Source organism: Trifolium pratense, linkage group LG7, assembly GCF_020283565.1.
Source record: "Trifolium pratense cultivar HEN17-A07 linkage group LG7, ARS_RC_1.1, whole genome shotgun sequence".
NCBI classification, from domain to species: Eukaryota; Viridiplantae; Streptophyta; class Magnoliopsida; order Fabales; family Fabaceae; genus Trifolium; species Trifolium pratense.
This window is the reverse complement of record NC_060065.1, coordinates 7,919,555-7,940,484: the sequence shown is the minus strand read 5'-3', so window position 1 is coordinate 7,940,484 and position 20,930 is coordinate 7,919,555. Positions and strand designations below refer to the sequence as shown.

Sequence of the window (20,930 nt, the reverse complement as noted above, 5' to 3'; positions counted from 1 at the left end):
AATTCCACTCTTAAGGTGAATAAGTGGTATGATCGAAGTTTGAACCCCGATCCCCTGCATATATAATGCAATTTTCTGTCAACTGAGCTTAGTTCACGCAACAAAGTAATTATAAACTTATTGTAAAAAAAACAGTAATTATGAGCTTTTAAAAAATATAAATTGAAAAATAAGAATTTTATTTTCATTACCATAAAAAAAAAATTTAACAATAGTATAATCAATGACTAATTTACAAGTAATTAGTAAAATAACCAAGACATTGAGCTCAAATGTTAACGACCTCTCCTTAGGACGAATCGTCCGAGGGAATCCGAATTTGATTTTCGGTAGAAACAAGTTTTTGCTAGATTTTACTAACCTCGCAGTCAAATTCTGGATTACCGGAATCCCTTCTCCTAAAAATCAAAAATCATATGGTTAATAATAATACTAAGAAAAAAGTAATTAGTAAGAACTTATTTCTCTTTAATGAAGTAAATGTCAACGTGTAATCATGCATGATTGCTTAGCATCATAAACCACTTTTCTTCGTTTCATTTTGAAGTTACTAATATGGGATATTCCTAATTACTTTGAGTTTGAGTGCAATCATAGATTTTACACGGATAAGAATTCCTTCAATCTAATACCAAAAATAAAAAAATAATGCCTTCAATCATAATATTCCATTCTAGGACAAAAATAATGTAAGTAAGCATATGTACAATGTAGTATTCGGTGGGTGAGGAGGTTTTTTCTCCGTCTGTTACGCATTTTTTGTAATCTAAGGAACTAGATTCCTTAAGGGACAAAGACAACACCTTAAAAAAAAAAAAAAAAAAACATTGCAACCCAAAACAAATAAAGAGTATAAACCATAAGTTGATGAGAACGTGCATGGCATGATTGGAAACGACAACAACCAAATTTTGTTGGTTAGTATATCCTAGTCAGCTAAACAAGATACGTGTTGGTTAATGTATGGGCCACAATAATCAATTTTTGTGGGATCAATGTAAAGAAACAAGATCAAGGCACAACTCACATGGTTATGCTCCCTTGCCCTTTGGAGAAATATTGGATAGATAGATTCATTTGTTCCTAACTATAGCATCTCTCAATTATAATTTCATCCGTGGGCATTGCCTTGGGATTTATCAAATTTAATTGCAATTATAATTAGAATGTCGGTTGCATTTTGCACATTGTATTTGGTATGGGACATGCATCTAAAAATTGAGTTCTCTAGTTAAATATTAGTGTATCATGGATCACCATGTTCTTATCTAGTTTTAATTATTTAGGTGTATAAATATAAATTGACATGCGGTGTATCTAAGTTTTTATGCACCGCCTTTAATTAGTTAAATCTTGGGATTAAGGTTGTTTGTATTAAACTCATTCACATTTTAGAAAGAACATTTTGGTGTAGTGTTTACTGTTTAGCGTCTAAAACGACAAAGAAAAAGTAACAGAGGGAGTACTTTATATCATGAACTTATATACAGAGTATATATATTTTTAAATAGAACTGATGATTGAACCTACGAATTCTAGCATATTATTCAAACTACCACTAGATTAAATCTACTAGCATATATTATATTTTTTTAAGCACGAGTTTAACCTTTTTTTTAAACTTGTGTATTTTACATGAATATCTTTAAATAAATATTTATACAAAAGGTTTTTGCTTTATGAACTTAAAAATATATTAGTAGATTGGTAATTTTTTGTTAGTTCAGTCAGCTTAATTATTTCACTCAAGCCTCTTGTTCTATTTTCGATAAATAAGACCACCTAGTTTCACTAAAGAAACCTTCTGTTAGGTCTATGCATTATAAAAGATGAGCATTTGCTCGTGTAGTTGTCTAAAAGAAAGTACTCAACTAGTTTGTCATAAAAGTAAGATTTCAATTAGTTATGAACTGAAATTACTAAAAACAAGTTAGTACATACATATTTTTTCTCTTTTGTAGATAAATTCATGTCATTTTTAGTGAACAAAATGATAATCAATTTTACACAATACTTACACACTTACGCTAATAACTTGTTTCTTCGACAAAAGAACATCTACACAATTTTTTTATAAATTCTAGCTCAACTAGAAGAACACTATTTGTGTGAATTATTATCTCTCCATTTTATTTGTGTGAATTTCCAATAGTTTGTCCTTTCATCTATTTATCGAAGAACACTTACACTAAATTGAAATTGTAATGATACATGGACCCCTTTTATGTTACACCCGCGAGACACCGTTAATGATGGTGTAAATGTCTAATTAACTCAATTGATTAAATTAATTTACGGTTAAAACTGCTGTTAATTTAATTTAACTATAAAATGAACTACAATTTTCTATATGATTTAAATTAGTCATATATTTTCATTGAATTAGCTACAATTTTGCAAGTGAATAACTAGATATCGCATATGTACACACAAGTGTATGAAAAATGAGTGTTCATAAAACATTTTTGAAATTGAAACTATGATGTGAAAGACTAACAAAGTACCAAACTTAGTAGGGACTTGATGACTCTCTTTTTCCAGCTAGGTAAAGATTAACACAAAAGACAGTGACACTTTGAGATATAATAATAAATAACATTTTCACATTTTCTGTCTTTCTTAATTATCACACCTTCAAAAAGTATCAAACAATCAATATTTTCACACATAACAGTACATCTAAAATATTTCACAAAACAGTAACTTTTGCACTATAAAATTTTTTTGGGCACTATTTGCATTACACATTCAACTAACAACTTTACTTAACACAATCCTTTAAAGGAACACAAAATAGACACTCTAACATGAAATTAAATAGAAAGCTAAGTAAAGTCACTATCAATAACAACAATTTAATATTAGTATTATCAATCATTAGTTGGTCCAGTGGTGATTAGCGCTGGATTTGATAGGGAGAACCATAGTTCGATTCTCGCAACTGCAATCGGGAGGGGATTGAAACCATTTGATATCAAAACTGACCCATAAACCACATTAAACGGTCCAGTGGACCAGATACTAGTGGTGAAAAAAAAATTAATATTATTATTAAAAGGAAACCATACTTTAAAGTCAGTACCTTATATTAAGTTAATGTTAAACAGTTAAATAACAGAACCAAACCGTGCAAACACGACATAAACATATATCAGACCACGTTACAAAAAGGGTCCCACTCAAATTTGCATACTCTCAAAAACAACAACTTGCATTGCAAATTTTTCCAACCCTTCATATCCTATAAGCTAAAAACTACTTCTAAAGCTTTTATTCTTTCAAAGTTTTTTATCTTTTCTATTTTTTGATATGAAGAAGCTTTGTCCTAATCTTGATAGAGAAGATGGTCTTGAAACAGTTCTTGAAGTTCCTATACCAGAAGAAATATTCATACACAAGAGTGGAACAATGAAAGCTTGGCAGAATGTTAAGTTTTGGATGAAACCAAACGCAGAATCAAAAGCTGCTTCCATGACAGCAGTTTTTGGAGGTAGAAATTCAGAGATTCAGCTTTTGTTAGGTGTTGTAGGAGCTCCATTAATTCCTTCACCTATCATCAATTCTTCTGACAATTACCAACTCATCACTCCCAGCATTAAAGACCAACACATTGTAAGTATAATATTTTCCAAAAAATATGTAAAATTTTTTGTTGATTTAAATAATTATTTTCTCCTTCAAATGTATAATTTTTCACTTTTTAGTCCTGATTTTTATTTCAAATTAGTCCCGCAAATATGATACTTTTTGTTTTCTGTCTCTGTTGTTTTGTTTTAGTCTCTGCAAAATTTATTCTTATTGAAATTGATCCGAGTAAAAATATTTGATTTTACTAGGACCGGTTTCATATTGAACAAACTTTGCAGAGACTAAAGCAAGACAGATGACTAAAACAAAAAAATATATTGTATATTTGCATGAACTAATGCATATTTAAACTTGTTTCTTTCACTTGTGAATAGAAATTGATCATAACAATGATTATGCAGGAGGTTTCGATGGCGAAATATATAATGAAACAGTATGTAGCTGCAGTAGGAGAGGAGAAAGAGCATTGAATTCAGTGGATAGTATGTATGCAATGGGACAAGTGAAAATGGCAACATCAGAGTTTTCAGCAGGAGAAGGGGGTGTGAATAGTAATACTAATAACAATAAGAAGATGATGAAGGTGAAGAATATGGAGATGAAAGGAGAGATGGGTGGATTTGTGGTATGGCAGAAAAGACCAGAGTTATGGTGTTTAGAGTTGGTGGTTTCTGGTAACAAGATTAGTGCAGGAAGTGATGGTAAAGTTGCTTGGAGACAAACTCCATGGCATCATTCTCATGCTTCTCGTGGACCGCCAAGACCTCTTCGACGTTTTTTACAGGTATGTTGAAAAGTTCATAACCAAAATCATTTGATTCAGCATGCTTAGTTAAATGATTGTGATGAAATTGATTATGTTTTATTGTTTGTTTGTATGCAACATTAATGGAGCATGCTTAATTATGATTACTAGTACTATATAGGTGGGGTAAAATATGAATCATTGTACTTGAGTTGAGAACCTTTTGTTTTTTACTGATTTTCATGGGATTTGGATCATTGTTCTTTGTTACAAGCCTAACATCATTAGTGGCTATACCAGAAAATCATTAGTGGATTTTAATCATACTGCGAGAAAATCCACACTCGAACAATTTGAACGGTCTGATTTCAGATCAAGCGACTCGCTCCAATCTTGATCTGATTCTCTAAGAATTAACGTCCCAACTTAGGTACCCAAAAGCGTTTAAATGAGATAGCGCGAGCCTCTTCTAGTTTAATCAAGATTCTGGGTTCGATCTCTGGCTTAGGTATGCAACAACATTAAAATGCCGCCCATTTGAGTCTCAAAAGCCTACGAGAGATTAGTCTCTGCAATTGCGCATAGAGGATACCTAGTTCACGTCCAAAAAAGTCCTAACTTAGCTTGTCTATATAAAAATATTTTCCCTTAAGTCACTCCGAGGTCTAATATTTAATAAGAAAAGCCAACTGTCTAGAGGAAAATGCAGGGAAATTTCTTCCTTTTAAAGGTTAAAGTCAAAAAAGAGAATGTTTATTTGCTAGCCATTTAAATAAGTCAACCATATCTTAATTTTTCCTTCCTATGTGACAACCTGTTTTTTGTCAATGATGAAGCTGTTTTATTCTTGAATCTAACTAACCATAGTCTAAAGATACAATTTGGCCTATATAGTGCAAAAAACATACACATTAGTCCTATATTCACATTTGATTCTTTTATTAGATTTTACAAGACTTGACAACATTCTTCGCATTTGATACTTAACCAATGATTTTTGCAACAGGGTCTTGATCCAAGGTCAACAGCTAATCTATTCAGCAACTCAGTCTGCATCGGAGAGAAAACGGTGAACAAAGAAGACTGTTTCATTTTGAAACTCGAAGCAGAATCATCGACACTACGAGCAAGAAGCAACAGCAATGTTGAGATAGTTCGTCACACGGTGTGGGGATACTTCAGCCAGAGAACAGGTCTATTAGTGCAGCTAGAAGACTCGCATTTACTCAAACTCAAATCCTCGGAAACGGACTACATATACTGGGAAACTAACATGGAATCACTAATACAAGATTATAGAGCCATTGACGGCATTCAAATAGCACATGCCGGGAAAACAAAGGTGTCCTTGTTCAGATTTGGAGAAGGAGCAGAAACGCGTTCGAGGACACGAATGGAAGAGGTTTGGCAAGTCGAAGAAGTGGATTTTAATATTAAAGGGTTGTCTATTGATTGTTTTTTACCTCCTAGTGATTTGAAGAGAGAACAAGAAGAAACAGAAAAGTGTGATAGTGGTGTTATTGCTAATACTAATGCTAAGTTACCTTACAAGATTCGTTCAGCTTCTTTCAGAATAAGTGCTTCTAAAGTAGCAGCTGTGAACTTAGATGATTCTTGTACTACTAGTGAGAGTGATGAGGATTTGTAAATCCATCCTTTTTGAATTTGTATATATATAACATTTTACTGATACATGGTTAAGTGTTTGTAGTTGAGGTATTAATGGAATATTAACTTCATTCCTTCACTTTTAACTTCTTTTTTTCGTTACAAAGTGATGAACAGAAATAAAAGACTGAACAATTTTCAATACTCAATGGATGGTTCAAACTTAGAGTTTACAGAATACAACTTGTGTTTTAATATTATGGTTCAATTTACAAGATTACCCTTGAACCGTACAGTACGCTTGAACAGCTCGCTCATTTATTAGTAAACCATAAGTCATACCTAGTAAGCATAGTCCTAAGTTTGTATAGTAATCACTGAGCTCTACGTGTAGAAGATTTAAGCGATAATATTTCACTAACCAAGGAATCGAGGAAACAATAAGAAGAGCCCCCTTTTTTCAAGCAAACATTTGCCTTTTCCTTCAAATTCATGACATTCTCTCTAATCTCATTGGCTTCATCACCAAGCATTAGTTTTCTAATTACCTTCTCTATCTCTCCTCTCTCTAGCTTATTCTCTAATTGCAACCCAACCTTCCAAACATCACTTGCATACTTGGCATTGATCTTTTGGTCTCCGAAAGACGGCATACAAATCATTGGAACACCTTCACATACACTCTCCAAAGTTGAGTTCCAACCATTATGAGTCCAAAATGCTCCAACTGCAGGATGCTTCAACACTTGTTCTTGAGGAGCCCATTTCACAATATACCCTCTTTCTCCCAAATTCTCTAGGAACCCACTTGGCAATGGTTCAAGCCATTCTGATCCGCGGATTGTCCCAGGTCGAATCGCCCAGAGGAAAGGTTGATTGCTGTTGACTAACCCCCAAGCTATCTCCAAGAACTCTTCCTCGCTTATCGCTACAATACTCCCAAAACTCACATAAACAACACTTTTTTGTTCTTGTTTGTCTAACCAAGAAATGCAGGTTTTATCTGGTGTCAATAAGCTAGTAGAATTCGAGCCAGCAAGAGAGTATTTGTGGAAAGGGCCTATAGGGTATATTGGCACAGAAAAATCTTGGCGCAATTTTGTCAATGCAGATGATTCCAACTCTTCAAAGGTGTTCCATATAATCCCTGAAGATTTCTTGCATTCGTCAACAAAGCGACAAACTAGTTTGTAAAATGCTTCAGGTTCTTTAGACTGAAATACAGGAAGGTCTTTCACTTTGAGTGGTGGAAGATCCACCACAACTTCCTCCGATCGAGATTCTAGATTTTCAACAAAAGTAAACATGCAATTTTTAGACCCTCTCATTCAGATAGTAACTGCATTTTGCTTCATATTGCAACTTCGAAGATAAAATTAATCATAAAAGAAAAATGACATATTTTATCACAGAAACAAAAATAACTAAATTCGATAAATATATAGAAAACAAGCAATAACAGAACAACCTCAAATTCATGAGGACCAAACCAACCAACAATAACCAAGCTTTATGCCGCTAAGTAGGGTCGGCTATGTGAATCAAATGACGTCATAATGTTATGTCATATATCATATCTCTATCCAACTCATTAATCTCTATGTCTTCTTAATAGTTTCTCTTATAGTTTTCTAGGAGCTCCTGTGCCTCTAGCGATTTAACTACCCTTCATCTGATCTACTATCCTTACTTCAGAATCTACAAATTTTCCTACCACATGCTCAAATTCCACCATCGTTTCTACGATAGGTGCTACCCCAACTCTCAACCCTTTATGAAAAATAACATTTAGATATAAGTTCTCCAAGTAAAGGAAGACAAGCATAGTACAATCTGTTGTTTAGTTTTCAAGCTATATAACCATGCATTCGATCATGTCAACTCATATTTCAGCTTATTGCCACAAATTTTAATTCTTAAACCACATGCACAAACACCTGCCAACTACAGTATACTATAAGTATTATATTAAACTGAATGAAAAAATAAAATCCATTTCATTTATCAGACATTCACACAAACAGACCCTCCCTTGCAGAGCAGACATTGATTGGATGACCTTTTTTTTAACAAATTCAGCCTAATCAGTGACGTTTGCTCAAGTGAATAAGCAAATTAGTCCACAAAATTGTAAGCATCAGTCAAAATAGTCTCTGATTAGTACGAATTAGCAAATACATCCTTGAAATAAGCATATGTTAACTTTACCATTAAGGACTATGACATGACACCTTAACCTAATACGTGGCTCCTCTACTTTGACCTCACATCAATGTCATCATGCCAAAGACTAATTTGCCTATCAAATTTAGGCATCTCACGGATTAATTTGCTAGTAATGAGTTCATGTATAATTGCAATTACCGACAAATTTGTCCATGATACCACCTAAATTTCATAAGCAGATTATTCCTTAGTGAGTTAACAATTAACATTGATGTGAAATCAACATTCGATATAACAAGTCCGATTAACAGAAGGACTGTTTTGAATGACATTTTCTAATTCCAGAGATATATTTGCCAATTCACAAAAATGAAGGACTACTTCACCGATGTTCACAATTTCGATGATTAATTAGTCTATTCACTCATTTTGCCCTATAGTGTATCACAGAAAGGAGTATCCCAAGAATTAAGCTTATTAGATCCTTTGAATTAAATCTACTATGTAACCAAATCTTTGGGATACTTTTTTTTTTTTGGCGTAAATCAGATATCCTCTACACGCAATTGCAGAAACTAATCATTCAAGTCTTGTGAGAACCAAATGGGCGGCAAACTCTCCCCAAGAGTTTTAACTTGTTGTATGCCCAAGCTATGGATGGAACCCATGACCTTGGTTAAGCTAGAAGAGACCCGTGTCATCTCATCTAAGCACTATTGGGTCAATCTTTGGGAAGCTTAGTCATAGCTAACCAACTAATTCATACTCATTGAATAACATTGATAAATTGATTGCATTATAAAAAAAAATATGAACAAAAAATGGAAAAAATTTATAAGAAAAATGCACAAATGTTTTAAAAAAAAAAACCTACCTTGAACAGGAAAATAACCCTTTTCTCTGAGGAGAGGAAAAGAAGCAAAAACAAGAAATGAAGATGCCCCACCAGTCCTGAGAACAATACGAGGAACCCCAACTTCATCACAAACACCTTGAGTAAAATAAAGAGCAGCATCAACAATAAAACAAGAAACACAACCATCTTCCTTAACCTTATCATGTGACAGCAACAGAGTCAAACATTCCTTCAAAGGCTGCACGCATCTAACATTAATAACCTCAGTTAGATGAACTGCATCAACCTTTGAAGCTTCTGTTTCTGATAAAGCACCATGAAGTGGAAGAAAACTGAAGTGAGGGTAAGAAGAAGGGTCAGGGGAATTGAAAACGGTGTGAACTATGGTGATTGAGAAACCCTTTGAGTAGAGAATGTTTGCTAGTTGAAGTAATGGTGTTATGTGTCCTTGAAATGGTGATGGCATCAATATTATTCTGTTGCCTTTTCCTCTCTGTTTTTCTTCTTCCATTTTTTTGGATCAAATTGATGTTTTTGGTTTCTGTTGAATTGGTCTTGTAATCTAACTGTGAATACGGGTGAATAGAAATTATATTGACATAAGAGAGGTCATAAATGTAACTTAGAAAGAAAATATAATACTACCTCCGTCAGTAATTATAATACATTGTGTGATCACTGCACGTACGTCAATGCACTTGGGTTGGTGCATTGGTATTGGCTTGGGACCTGGGAGTGTGCTCCTCTTGAGGTCTGAGGTTCGATTCTCTCTGGCGCCAATTTGGGTGGGCTAATTTAGCTTCTTCAAAAAAAAATGCATAACTTTGATTAAATTATTAAAATTTAATATTTTTAAAATATTCATCAAAACAAATTGAACAAGATATTATACGCTAATATTTACATTTATATATTATTTTAAAATACGATCAAAATAAGGTAAATGAATAGTACATTTTTGTTAAACATGATCTTATAATTAGGAACGGAGGTAGGATGAGATAGATAGGAATCATAGGAGGAGGACCTTTCAAAAAAGGAGTCATAGGAGGAGTTGAGATTCAATGTTTATTTATGATGTTTGTTTGACTTTTACAAAGTGGGGATAATAGTAGTGAAGAAGTTGGGTTTAACTTGTGTAGTTGTGTTAATGGAGGCTTCTATAGTGATGTAGCATTGACCGCTATGTTTTGATTCACTTATTTGAAGAAGAAAAAAATTAAGAACTTTAAAATATTGACAGTTATGTTTTTCTTATGTTGTTTTTTAGTTTATAAGAGGTTTATTGTGGTGCTTTTCGTTTGAATTTATTTATCTACCAAAATCGAGTTAACTCACTTATAAATATGTTCTTGTTTAAATTTATATAGACTCATTGATCGTCGTTAGTTGATTTAGTGGTGATTGACGCTGAACTTGGTAGGGAGGACCACTGTTCGATCTCCCGCACTGCGATCGAAGGAGGCTGAAATCACTTGATACCAGAACTGACCCCCAAACCAGATTAAACTGATGGTGAAACACTACAAGAAAACATGATATTCTTGACCAAACTTATTGAGGGCTAAAAGCCCTCAGTAATGTATTTGTGAGTTATTGAAGGCTCCCAGCCGTCAGTAATGCATTTTTCACATCTTGAACAACGAAAAAATTTAAATAATAGAAGAGAAGCTGCAGGCCGGTCACATTGGTCATTATTGGCGGCTATGGGCCGTCAGTAATGCACTAAAAGCGTGTAACATTTACGACGGCTGCAGGCCGCCAGTAATGACATAACCGTTGTAACGTATTGACGAGGCATGGCCGCCAATAATGCTCTTCTTGATTTGAATTTTGAAAACAACAGTCACTTTAACTCATATTTAATTCACTTCTCATACTTCTTCTACATATAACTCCTCAATATATTCATTCTACTTCACTTCATTTTTACACTTTCATTCTCTCTCTAAATTTTCTCTAACTTCTCTCTTAAATTTCATACTTTTAACTTTCACATCTCCATCCAAAAATTTCATACTTTTAACTTTCACATCTTCATCCAAAAATTTCATACTTTTAACTTTCATATCTCAATCCAAAAAGTGGTAAGTGTTTGTATTTTAATTTTAAAAAGTTAAAATTTTTGCTTTGTTATTTAAATGTATATGTTCTAATATTTTTTGTTTACCATTTTTATTTAGCAAGTGTAATTCTCGAATCCCAGTCAAGGCAGAAACTTCGTTCATGGGCCTGTGGCACGACCTCCTTTGGTGCGACCGATTCCACTCCCCCGAGTAAGAATAATTGAGGGAGGTAGAGGCCGAGGCCAAGGAAGGCTGCGTGAGCCAACATACAGTGGCAAGGGGAAACGAGCACTAAATCAGTCTGACCGACCTTGATGTGTAATTTTAATTATCTGTTGATTTAATTAGTTGTAACATAACGACAATTTATTATGTTTAATTGGTTTTTTTTTTGTGATGGTATGTTTAATTATGCTTGGTTGTAATGACAATATTATTGTTATGTTTAATTATGATTATGTTAAGTATTTATATTATGCTTTTAATTAAATTTTAATATTTTTTTGTCAAAATAAAATTATATTTAATATTTTTTAATTATTTATTATGCAGTATATTTTTTTAAAAAAAATTAAATTATTAAAACTAGAATTTAAAAAAAATAATTTAATTATTTAAAAATCAATATTAATAATATTGATTTTTAAATAATTAAATTATTAAATTATTTTTTAAAATCGTCGTACATTACCGACGGCTACAGTCCGCCAGGAATTCACCCTCGAATTCCGTTATTGGCGGCTGCAGGCCGTCACAAATGAATGTCCTTTTTGATTTGACTATTGTGCATTATTGGCGGCTCCAGGCCGTAAGTAACGTTATTGACAGTCCTGGGCCGCCAGTAAACATTATCGTTGAGTGATTTACAGAGGGTCTTGACCGTCAGTTATGCATGCAATTTTGACGAAAATTGTGCATTATTGAGAGCTTTTGGCCGCCAGTAATACCTTGTTTTCTTGTAGTGAAAAAAAAAAAAAAACTCACATAGACTCAATGCACTAAACAAAATCGTGAATTTGGGGGTGTCTGAGTTAATCTTCAACCTCTAACATTCTTAAAATGATAGTGGTTTGATGTTCTTTTTAAAACCAAAATGCAATAGCTGAATGAGAAGGTTGTGTAGGGCAAAAGACATCAACATCAAAGTTGTAGTAGTTCACATACATTCATCTTTTGTCAGGACTTGAATTCTGGACATCTTGCTCCTTAATTCTTAGCTCAACTGGCTTAATCAGTTGAGCTACACATCCCACCCATAAGGAGGAGTTTGTTAATTAGGATATGGAAAATTGTTATGATTTTAGAGCATGAGAACCCCAATAACTAGTTTATTAGGTGTAAAAGCCTCATAACTTAAATGTCACATTGAATGATTGAACTATTTTATTCTTCTCAATTAGGGACTCATAACATTGTTATGACCGTTAAAAATCAACGTTTACAGAGACTTTCACTCTATTGGCATCGACTCGATGATAGTGCTTTCTTCTTTAGCAGCTTCACTAATTTACCAATATTTGTGGTAAACCTTAATCGAGTATAAACGCACCATTTTTTTTCACAACCTAACTCTAAACGAGAGCACCTCATGAGGAAAGTTCAATCCAAAAATCTAGTTGGACATACACTTTATTCTACGCAAATCAGAATTAGTGTTCAAAATTCATTATTATTGATCACGCTTTCGACCTAAACATAATCAAATGGATCACATTTATAAAATCAACCCTATTTTATAAAACCAGAACTTTCAATAGATTATAGGCCACAAAAATATTAGAATAAATTCTGACATATATTCCTTTTAGGTATATTCCTTGGGCCGTGGCAATAGATGCTGTAAAAAATCACGTTTTGAAAAACCATTGCTAATTTAGTCATTTTCATTGCACCTATGGGTGTAAGCATTTCAGAAAGAAAAAAAAAACTAATTAAACTGGCAAAGCAAATCAAACCAAAATGAAAATTAACTGATTTAATTTAGTTCAGATCAGAAATTGATCCGAATCGAAAAAAATCAAACCAGTATAAATTGGTTCTTGATTTTCAATTTTAAAAACTGATTATCAAAGACCAGTTATATACATTACTAAACCAAATTTGTAATGTATATAAACTAGTCCTTAATTTTTTTATTTTATTTTTTTTACTAATCTTTCAATAATCAAAGCCTCATTCAAGTCATTTATAAAAAAAAAAAATGCCTCATTCAAGTCCTTGATATTTATTAGACCTGTATATATATTCATTGTCCTTTTATTTAATTTATATTTGACTTATAAATGTTTAATTCATTTTTATTTTATCTTAAAATTTGACTCAAATCACTTATTTATTTTCCAAAACATTCATTTTGTGGTGTAATATAATATGTCATAATTCACACAATCAATTTTTTTCAACATTCTATTTAATTTTCCCCATTTTTTATTGTACTGGATACCATAAAAGAAAAAGGAAAATAATATTACATTGAATTTATTATTTATTATTATTCAATTTGAAATATTTTATCAAATAATGCCTTGTCAATTTTTCTCTTTGTTTTATGTACAAGACTTTAAAGTTGCAACCTCACTCCCTTGTGTCCTAGGAAGATAAGTCCCTTTTACATGCCTCAAACCAAAAAGGACACATCAATGAAGGAAAACAAAGGTCTTAGATTATTGCTTATCCCTTTACCACTACAAGGACACATAAATCCAATGCTTCAACTTGCACAAATCCTTCACTCAAATGGTTTTTCCATAACCATCATTCACACAAGTTTCAACTCTCTTAACCCTTCAAATTATCCTCACTTCAATTTCTATTGTATACAAGATGGTATGTCACAAAATGAATATTCCTCTAGTCTATTGAATTTTGTAATTGAACTTAACACTAGATGTGTGGACCCTTTCAAGGAGTGCTTAGGAAAATTAATGTGTGATGTATCTAAGGAACCTATTGCTTGCTTAATATCAGATGTTATGTGTTATTTCACTCAAGATGTTGCTACTAACTTTCAGCTTCCAAGGATTGTATTGAGAACTGGTGGTGTATGTTCCTTTGTTGCATTTGCTGCATTTCCATTTTTAATAGAAAAAGGGTATTTACCTATACAAGGTTAGTTTGTATTTTGATTTTCTAAGTTTTAAATGGACTTAATTTAGGTGTACTAATTTAGCCAACAAAAATGTACGCACTACTAAATAGGACATGAATAAACTTGTTTACCAATATAACATTTTTTTTATGAGTTTTAAGTATAGAATTAAGTGTTGAATACGTTCTGGTCAAGAACGAATCATTTAGAAGAATCTGAATTAAATCATGTTTCATACAGTCTTTGTTCAAATTTTACTTACTTAATGGGCGAACTTTGAATTCTCGAGGCTCCCCTTCATTAAAAACCAGAGTTCAAACTTTTCTTAATTATTCCTAAGTGTGAACTATTTGAGAATTTTAAAATAAGTAACTAAAGAAACCTATGAGTGATGTTATGGTAACAAAGTTTTGTTACACAACGTGACACATATCATATACTATATACTAAGAATAGTATAGTAAAGGAATATGTGCCACTCTAGATCTAGATCTGTAACAAAGGTGTGCTACCGTAACATTACTCTGGTGTATGTGTGCATTCTAACACTAGCAATGTTGCATTTAGAATCTAAATTGGAGGAGGAAGTGACAGAGCTACCACCACTAAGAGTGAAAGACTTACCTATGATCAACACAAAGGAACCAGAGAAATATTACGAATTAATATGCAATTTTGTCAACAAAACCAAAGCTTCATTAGGAGTGATTTGGAACACATTTGAAGACTTGGAATCATCATCACTTTCAACACTAAGCCAACAATTTTCAATACCAATGTTCCCAATAGGCCCTTTTCACAAGCATTTCCCTATCAACAATGCCTCTTCTTCAAGCAGCTTAATATCACAAGACCAAAATTGTATTTCATGGTTAAACAATCACAAACCAAAATCTGTGGTCTATGTGAGTTTTGGTAGTGTGGCTTCAATAACCGCCAAAGAGTTTTTGGAGATAGCTTGGGGTTTAGTCAACAGTAATTATCCATTTTTGTGGGTAGTTCGACCGGGACTAATCCTCGGCCATGAGTGGATCGAGCTGTTGCCGAATGGATTCATTGAGAATTTAGAAGGTAGAGGCTATATAGTAAAATGGGCACCACAACTAGAAATTCTAGCTCATCAAGCTATTGGTTCATTTTGGACACATAATGGTTGGAATTCAACTTTGGAGAGTATTTGTGAAGGGGTTCCTATGATATGTATGTTAGACATATGTGTGTGTGCTTGAGCTAGTGTATGTGCAGACCTATTGTTGTGTGCAGCAGGCCTAAGCTGGTGGGCTTGGCTGGCTTGAGTATGGGCGCGCGCGTGGCTTGCTTGAGGCCCAAGTTAGTTAGTTAGCTTGTTGTTTGTTTGTTGTAACCGTTTTGTACACTTTGTTCTTTGGCTATATAATGCCTAAGACTAGTCTAATAACATCAGAGATTCCATTTGCCTCCACATTTGGTATCAGTTACCGGTTGAAACGATCCAGTCAGTTGTAACAAGAAGTTAGTTACAAAAGATTCATCGCTCGTTTCTTTCTTTCTTGCTTGAAGCTTCCATGGCGGATTCAAGTAACTACCTGCAACCATCAATCCCTCGATTTGATGGTCATTACGATCACTGGTCAATGCTTATGGAGAATCTACTGAGATCCAAAGAGTATTGGAGTCTCATCGAAGATGGCATTGTTGTAGCTCCTGCAGGAGCATCGCAAGAACAAATTCAACTTGCAAATGAAAGCAAATTGAAAGATTTGAAAGCTAAAAACTTTTTGTTTCAAGCAATTGATAGATCCATACTTGAAACGATTCTTGCAAGAGGAACAGCTAAAGAAATTTGGGAATCAATGAGACAAAAGTATCAAGGATCCACCAAAGTGAAGAGAGCACAGCTTCAGGCATTGAGGAAGGATTTTGAAACCCTCAATATGAAAACTGGTGAGTCCGTTGAAGAGTATTTTTCAAGAACCTTGTCCATTGCTAATAAGATGAGTAGTCATGGTGAAACTGTGACACAAAGCATGATTGTTGAAAAGATCTTGAGATCTTTGACACCAAGATTCAACTATGTTGCTTGCTCAATAGAGGAATCTAATGACACAACTAGTATGACAGTTGATGAACTGCAAAGCAGCTTGCTAGTTCAAGAACAGAGAATGAAAAGTCAGAAAGAGGAACAAGAACAAATTCTCAAGGTATCTAATGGGGGAAGAGGCTATGGTGGTAGAGGAGACAATACTCAGAGAGGTCGTGGCAGAGGTAGGGGAAGAGGTGGAAGAGGTGCTAAGATCAATAAAGAATCAGTAGAATGCTATAAATGTCACAAGCTTGGGCATTATCAGTCTGATTGTCCAAGTTGGGATGAAGACAATGCCAATTATGCTGAGTTTGATGAAGGGCAAGAAATTCTTCTGATGGCACAAACTACAATGGTCAATGAGTCTCAAAATTCTAGTGAAAAGCTTGAACTGTGGTTCTTAGATTCAGGCTGTAGCAATCACATGGTGGGAAACAAGAATTGGCTATTCGACTATGATGATTCATTCAAAGACTCAGTGAAATTAGGTGATGATTCAAAGATGAGTGTTGAAGGAAAGGGTAATCTGAAACTGTACATTGAAGGTTTTACTCAGATCCTTACAAATGTATATTTCTTGCCTGGCCTAAAGAACAATTTGCTTAGCATTGGTCAATTACAACAGAAGAATCTGACTGTCATCTTCAAGAATGATACTTGCAAGGTGTATCATGAAGAAAAGGGTTTGATAATGGCCACTCATATGACTCAGAATAGAATGTTTGTAATCAAAGCACCTGTGATAGTTCCCCACTGTATGAAAGCTTCAATAGCAAGTGACACTGCTCTATGGCACCAGAGGTATGGTCACTTAAGTTTCAAAGGTATGAATGCTTTGCATCAGAAGGAGATGGTTATTGGACTGCCAAAATTGAAAGAACCAGATGATAAATGCTCAAATTGTATGAAAGGCAAGCAGCAGAAACTATCAGCACCTAAGAAAAGTTCATGGAGAGCTAGCTCAAAATTGCAATTGGTTCACTCTGACATATGTGGACCAATCAATCCTGAGTCAAATGGAAAGAAAAGGTACTTCATTACTTTCACAGATGACTTGAGCAGGAAGACATGGACTTATTTCATGAATGAAAAATCTGAGGCCTTGAGTATGTTCAAAAGGTTCAAAGCACTAGTTGAAAATGAATCAAAGCAAGTGATTCAATGTTTTAGAACTGATAGAGGAGGTGAGTACACTTCTATTGAATTCAATGAGTTCTGTGATCTCCATGGTATAAAAAGACAACTTACAGCAGCTTACACTCCACATCAGAATGGTGTCTCTGAGAGGAAGAATAGAACTATTATGAATATGGTCAGATGTATGATTGGTGAAAAGAGTATTCCAAAGACATTTTGGCCTGAAGCAGTGAATTGGTCTGTGCACATACTTAATAGATGCCCTACCTTTGCAGTGAAAGATATAACACCTGAAGAAGCTTGGACTGGAATCAAACCATCTGTAAGTCACTTCAGAATTTTTGGTTGTATTGCTTATGCACATGTACCAGATAACTTGAGGAAAAAGCTAGATGACAAGAGTGTAGTATGTGTACATTTAGGGCTCAGTGAGGAGTCTAAAGCATATAAACTCTATGATCCAATTAAGAGAAGAATTGTGGTCAGCAAGGATGTAATGTTTGATGAATTCAAACAGTGGAATTGGGAGAGTAAAACTGCTGAGAAAACCAATCTGATAGTTGACTGTGATGAGATAGAGACTTCTGAAGCCCCAGCTGGAAATGAAACTATTAGTGAGGATCTGAATGAAGATCAAGCAAGCAATTCACACAGTGAAGATATGGATCTTGCTGTACCAGATTCAGAAGATGAAGAATACCACATTGGCAATCATTTAGGTAAAAGAGTGTCTAAGAAACCTAATTACCTAAATGATTATGAAACAGGAGATGTTGAGGTTGGAGAAAGCAGTGCCAGTCAAGCTTTCTTTAGCCCTAGTGATGATCCAATTTCATATAATGAAGCAGCCAAACATGATGTATGGAAGCAAGCCATGGACACTGAAATTGCAGCCATTGAGAGCAATGACACCTGGGAGCTTACTAGCCTTCCTCCTGGAGCTAAGAAAATAGGTGTCAAATGGATTTACAAAACAAAATACAATGAACAGGGAAAGATAGATAAATACAAAGCAAGATTGGTTGCTAAGGGATACTCTCAGCAGTATGGAATTGATTATAATGAGGTGTATGCACCTGTGGCCAGATGGGACACCATAAGAACCCTGTTAGCAATAGCTGCAGCTAGAAACTGGTATGTGTATCAGCTTGATGTGAAAAGTGCTTTCTTACATGGTGAGTTAGAAGAGGAAGTCTATGTGGAACAGCCATTAGGTTACTTGAAGGAAGGGAAAGATAAGGTGTACAGATTGAAGAAATCTCTCTATGGTTTGAAGCAAGCTCCCAGAGCTTGGTATAGCAAAATAGAAGCATACTTCTGCAGTGAAGGCTTCATGAAATGTGCTCATGAACATACATTGTTTGTAAAGAAAGAAGCAGAAAACAAAGTGATCATTGTAAGTCTGTATGTTGATGATCTGATATTCACAGGTAATGATCAAGAGTTGTTTGAAAGATTTAAGACTTCAATGGAAAACAATTTTGCTATGACTGATCTAGGCAAAATGAGATTCTTCCTTGGAGTTGAGGTTAAGCAGACAAAGGAAGGAATCTTTATGTTTCAGCAAAAGTATGCTAGTGAAATTCTGAAAAGATTCAAGATGGAAAACTGCAATAGTGTGTGTAATCCAATTGTACCTGGCAACAAACTAAAGAAAGATGAAAATGGAGAGGCCTGTGATGCAACTAACTATAAGCAGATAGTTGGTTGTCTGATGTATTTGCTTGCCACTAGGCCTGATCTAGCCTTCTCAGTATGCTTGGTTGCTAGATTCATGGAGAGGCCTACAGAAATACATGTTGCTGCAGTCAAAAGGATTCTCAGATACTTGAAAGGCACTATCAGTTATGGCTTGTGGTATAAGAAACAAGACAAGGATGAACTCATTGGTTGGTCAGATTCAGACTATGCAGGAGATCTTGATGACAGGAAGAGCACATCAGGTTATGTCTTTATGATTGGATCAAAGGCTGTGTCATGGTCCTCAAAAAAACAGCCTATTGTTACTCTGTCCACAACTGAAGCTGAGTTCATAGCAGCAGCCAATTGTGCTTGCCAGGCCATCTGGTTGTCAAGGTTAATTGCTCACATCAGTTCAGATATGAAGGAATGCATCACCATTTTCTGTGACAATAGCTCATCAATTAAGCTGTCAAGAAATCCAGTTATGCATGGAAGAAGCAAGCATATAGATGTTAGGTTTCATTTCCTCAGAGATCTAACCAAAGATGGTAAGATACAGCTGCAACATTGCTCATCCTTTGAGCAAATTGGAGACATAATGACCAAAGCATTAAGCCTTGATAATTTCTGCAGAATTAGGGAGCTACTTGGTTTATGCAGGTTGGAAGATATAAACTGAATTTGATTGTGTATTTGTGTTGTGTAAGTTCAGTTTAGGAGAGGCAATGTTAGACATATGTGTGTGTGCTTGAGCTAGTGTATGTGCAGACCTATTGTTGTGTGCAGCAGGCCTAAGCTGGTGGGCTTGGCTGGCTTGAGTATGGGCGCGCGCGTGGCTTGCTTGAGGCCCAAGTTAGTTAGTTAGCTTGTTGTTTGTTTGTTGTAACCGTTTTGTACACTTTGTTCTTTGGCTATATAATGCCTAAGACTAGTCTAATAACATCAGAGATTCCATTTGCCTCCACAATGTATGCCTTGTTTCACTGACCAAAAGGTGAATGCTAGGTATGTGAGTCATGTTTGGAGGATTGGATTGCAATTAGAGAATGGAATGGAGAGAGGGAAAATAGAGAGGACTATTAGAAAATTGATGGAAGATAATATTGAAGGGAATGAGATTAGAGATAGAGCTTTGGAATTTAAGGAAGAGGCTAAGGTTTGTTTGGAACAAGGTGGTTCTTCTTGCTCTTCTTTGGAAAAATTGGTTGCTCACATTTTGTCATTAAAGACATTTACTTTTGAAGCTTCATAGTTTGCGGGAGGAGATTTTTTCAGCTGGAAAATCTGTCAAGTTTAATCTCAATCACATGCTTTTATTTATTTTTTTTGTAGTAAATAGATGTGTTAATAATATACATTTGAACTCTTTCTAGTAGAATTTTCACCGGAGAGGATTTTTATGTTTTTTTTTTAATATTCTTCGTTGTTATTTCAGTTTTTTTTAATTGGATTTTAATTAAAATTCAATCTCCTCTAAAAATTATATCTATTTATGCAAAATTTAGTAAATCATGTCTATTTTCATCCCCAGAGGCTAGAGCCCTAAAAAGGGTGCTCTCTATTTTGAGGTTTACTTTTGTCACCCTACTGATTTTGGGGCGCGTCCTACGAAATTACCAAGATATCCTTGTCCGCTACTTAAGTAGCAGATTATATGTAGGAGAGTGTTTTTTTTTCAAAAATCTCATTTTTATAACGTCGGTTACTTAAGTAGCGGACGTTATAAATATGAGATTTTGGAAAGAAAAAAATACTCTACCAAAATTTTTATAACGTCAGTTACTTAAGTAAAGGATGCTATAAAAATGAGAAATTTGGACAAAAAAAACATCCTGCCAGAATTTTTATAACGTCTGTTACGTAAGTAACGAAATGGTAAAATGAAAAACGAGTAGGACACATGAATAACAGGTAGGGTGGCAAAAGTAATA

The 20,930-nt window shown here is 34.3% G+C and overlaps 3 protein-coding genes and 1 long non-coding RNA gene across 4 annotated transcripts; 2 read left to right on the top strand and 2 right to left on the bottom strand.

The window, feature by feature from the left end:
• Positions 1 to 204: 204 nt before the first annotated feature.
• On the bottom strand, positions 205 to 795 carry LOC123893572. Its single transcript, XR_006803516.1, has 2 exons — positions 708 to 795; positions 205 to 398 (listed from the first exon to the last, which is right to left on the bottom strand). It is a non-coding gene; the product is annotated as an uncharacterized LOC123893572 (long non-coding RNA).
• A 2,362-nt stretch (positions 796 to 3,157) lies between these two features.
• Positions 3,158 to 6,080, top strand: LOC123897681. The gene is given in 4 exon segments (XM_045948405.1): positions 3,158 to 3,612; positions 3,990 to 4,040; positions 4,043 to 4,372; positions 5,340 to 6,080. Coding segments are annotated over 4 exon segments (1,326 nt in total). The 5' UTR covers positions 3,158 to 3,309; the 3' UTR covers positions 5,982 to 6,080.
• Positions 6,053 to 9,559, bottom strand: LOC123897680 (UDP-glycosyltransferase 76B1-like). The gene is made up of 2 exons (XM_045948404.1): positions 8,982 to 9,559; positions 6,053 to 7,223 (listed from the first exon to the last, which is right to left on the bottom strand). Exons 1-2 carry the CDS (start codon positions 9,472 to 9,474, stop codon positions 6,316 to 6,318), a joined length of 1,401 nt encoding a protein of 466 aa, XP_045804360.1. The 5' UTR covers positions 9,475 to 9,559; the 3' UTR covers positions 6,053 to 6,315.
• A 4,044-nt stretch (positions 9,560 to 13,603) lies between these two features.
• Positions 13,604 to 20,484, top strand: LOC123899913 (UDP-glycosyltransferase 76B1-like). Its single transcript, XM_045951179.1, has 3 exons — positions 13,604 to 14,137; positions 14,685 to 15,317; positions 19,968 to 20,484. Exons 1-3 carry the CDS (start codon positions 13,642 to 13,644, stop codon positions 20,249 to 20,251), a joined length of 1,413 nt encoding a protein of 470 aa, XP_045807135.1. The 5' UTR covers positions 13,604 to 13,641; the 3' UTR covers positions 20,252 to 20,484.
• The last annotated feature ends 446 nt before the right edge of the window (positions 20,485 to 20,930 follow it).

Excerpts from the sequence above, each read along its gene's own strand:
- LOC123899913 (XM_045951179.1), top strand. The coding sequence starts at position 13,642 with ATGCCTCAAACCAAAAAGGACACATCAATGAAGGAAAACAAAGGTCTT. Across the intron at positions 14,138-14,684 it reads AGGGTATTTACCTATACAAG|AATCTAAATTGGAGGAGGAA; the intron begins GTTAGTTTGTAT and ends TGTTGCATTTAG. Across the intron at positions 15,318-19,967 it reads TGAAGGGGTTCCTATGATAT|GTATGCCTTGTTTCACTGAC; the intron begins GTATGTTAGACA and ends TGCCTCCACAAT.
- LOC123897680 (XM_045948404.1), bottom strand. The coding sequence starts at position 9,474 with ATGGAAGAAGAAAAACAGAGAGGAAAAGGCAACAGAATAATATTGATG. Across the intron at positions 7,224-8,981 it reads GGGTTATTTTCCTGTTCAAG|AATCTCGATCGGAGGAAGTT; the intron begins GTAGGTTTTTTT and ends TTGAAAATCTAG.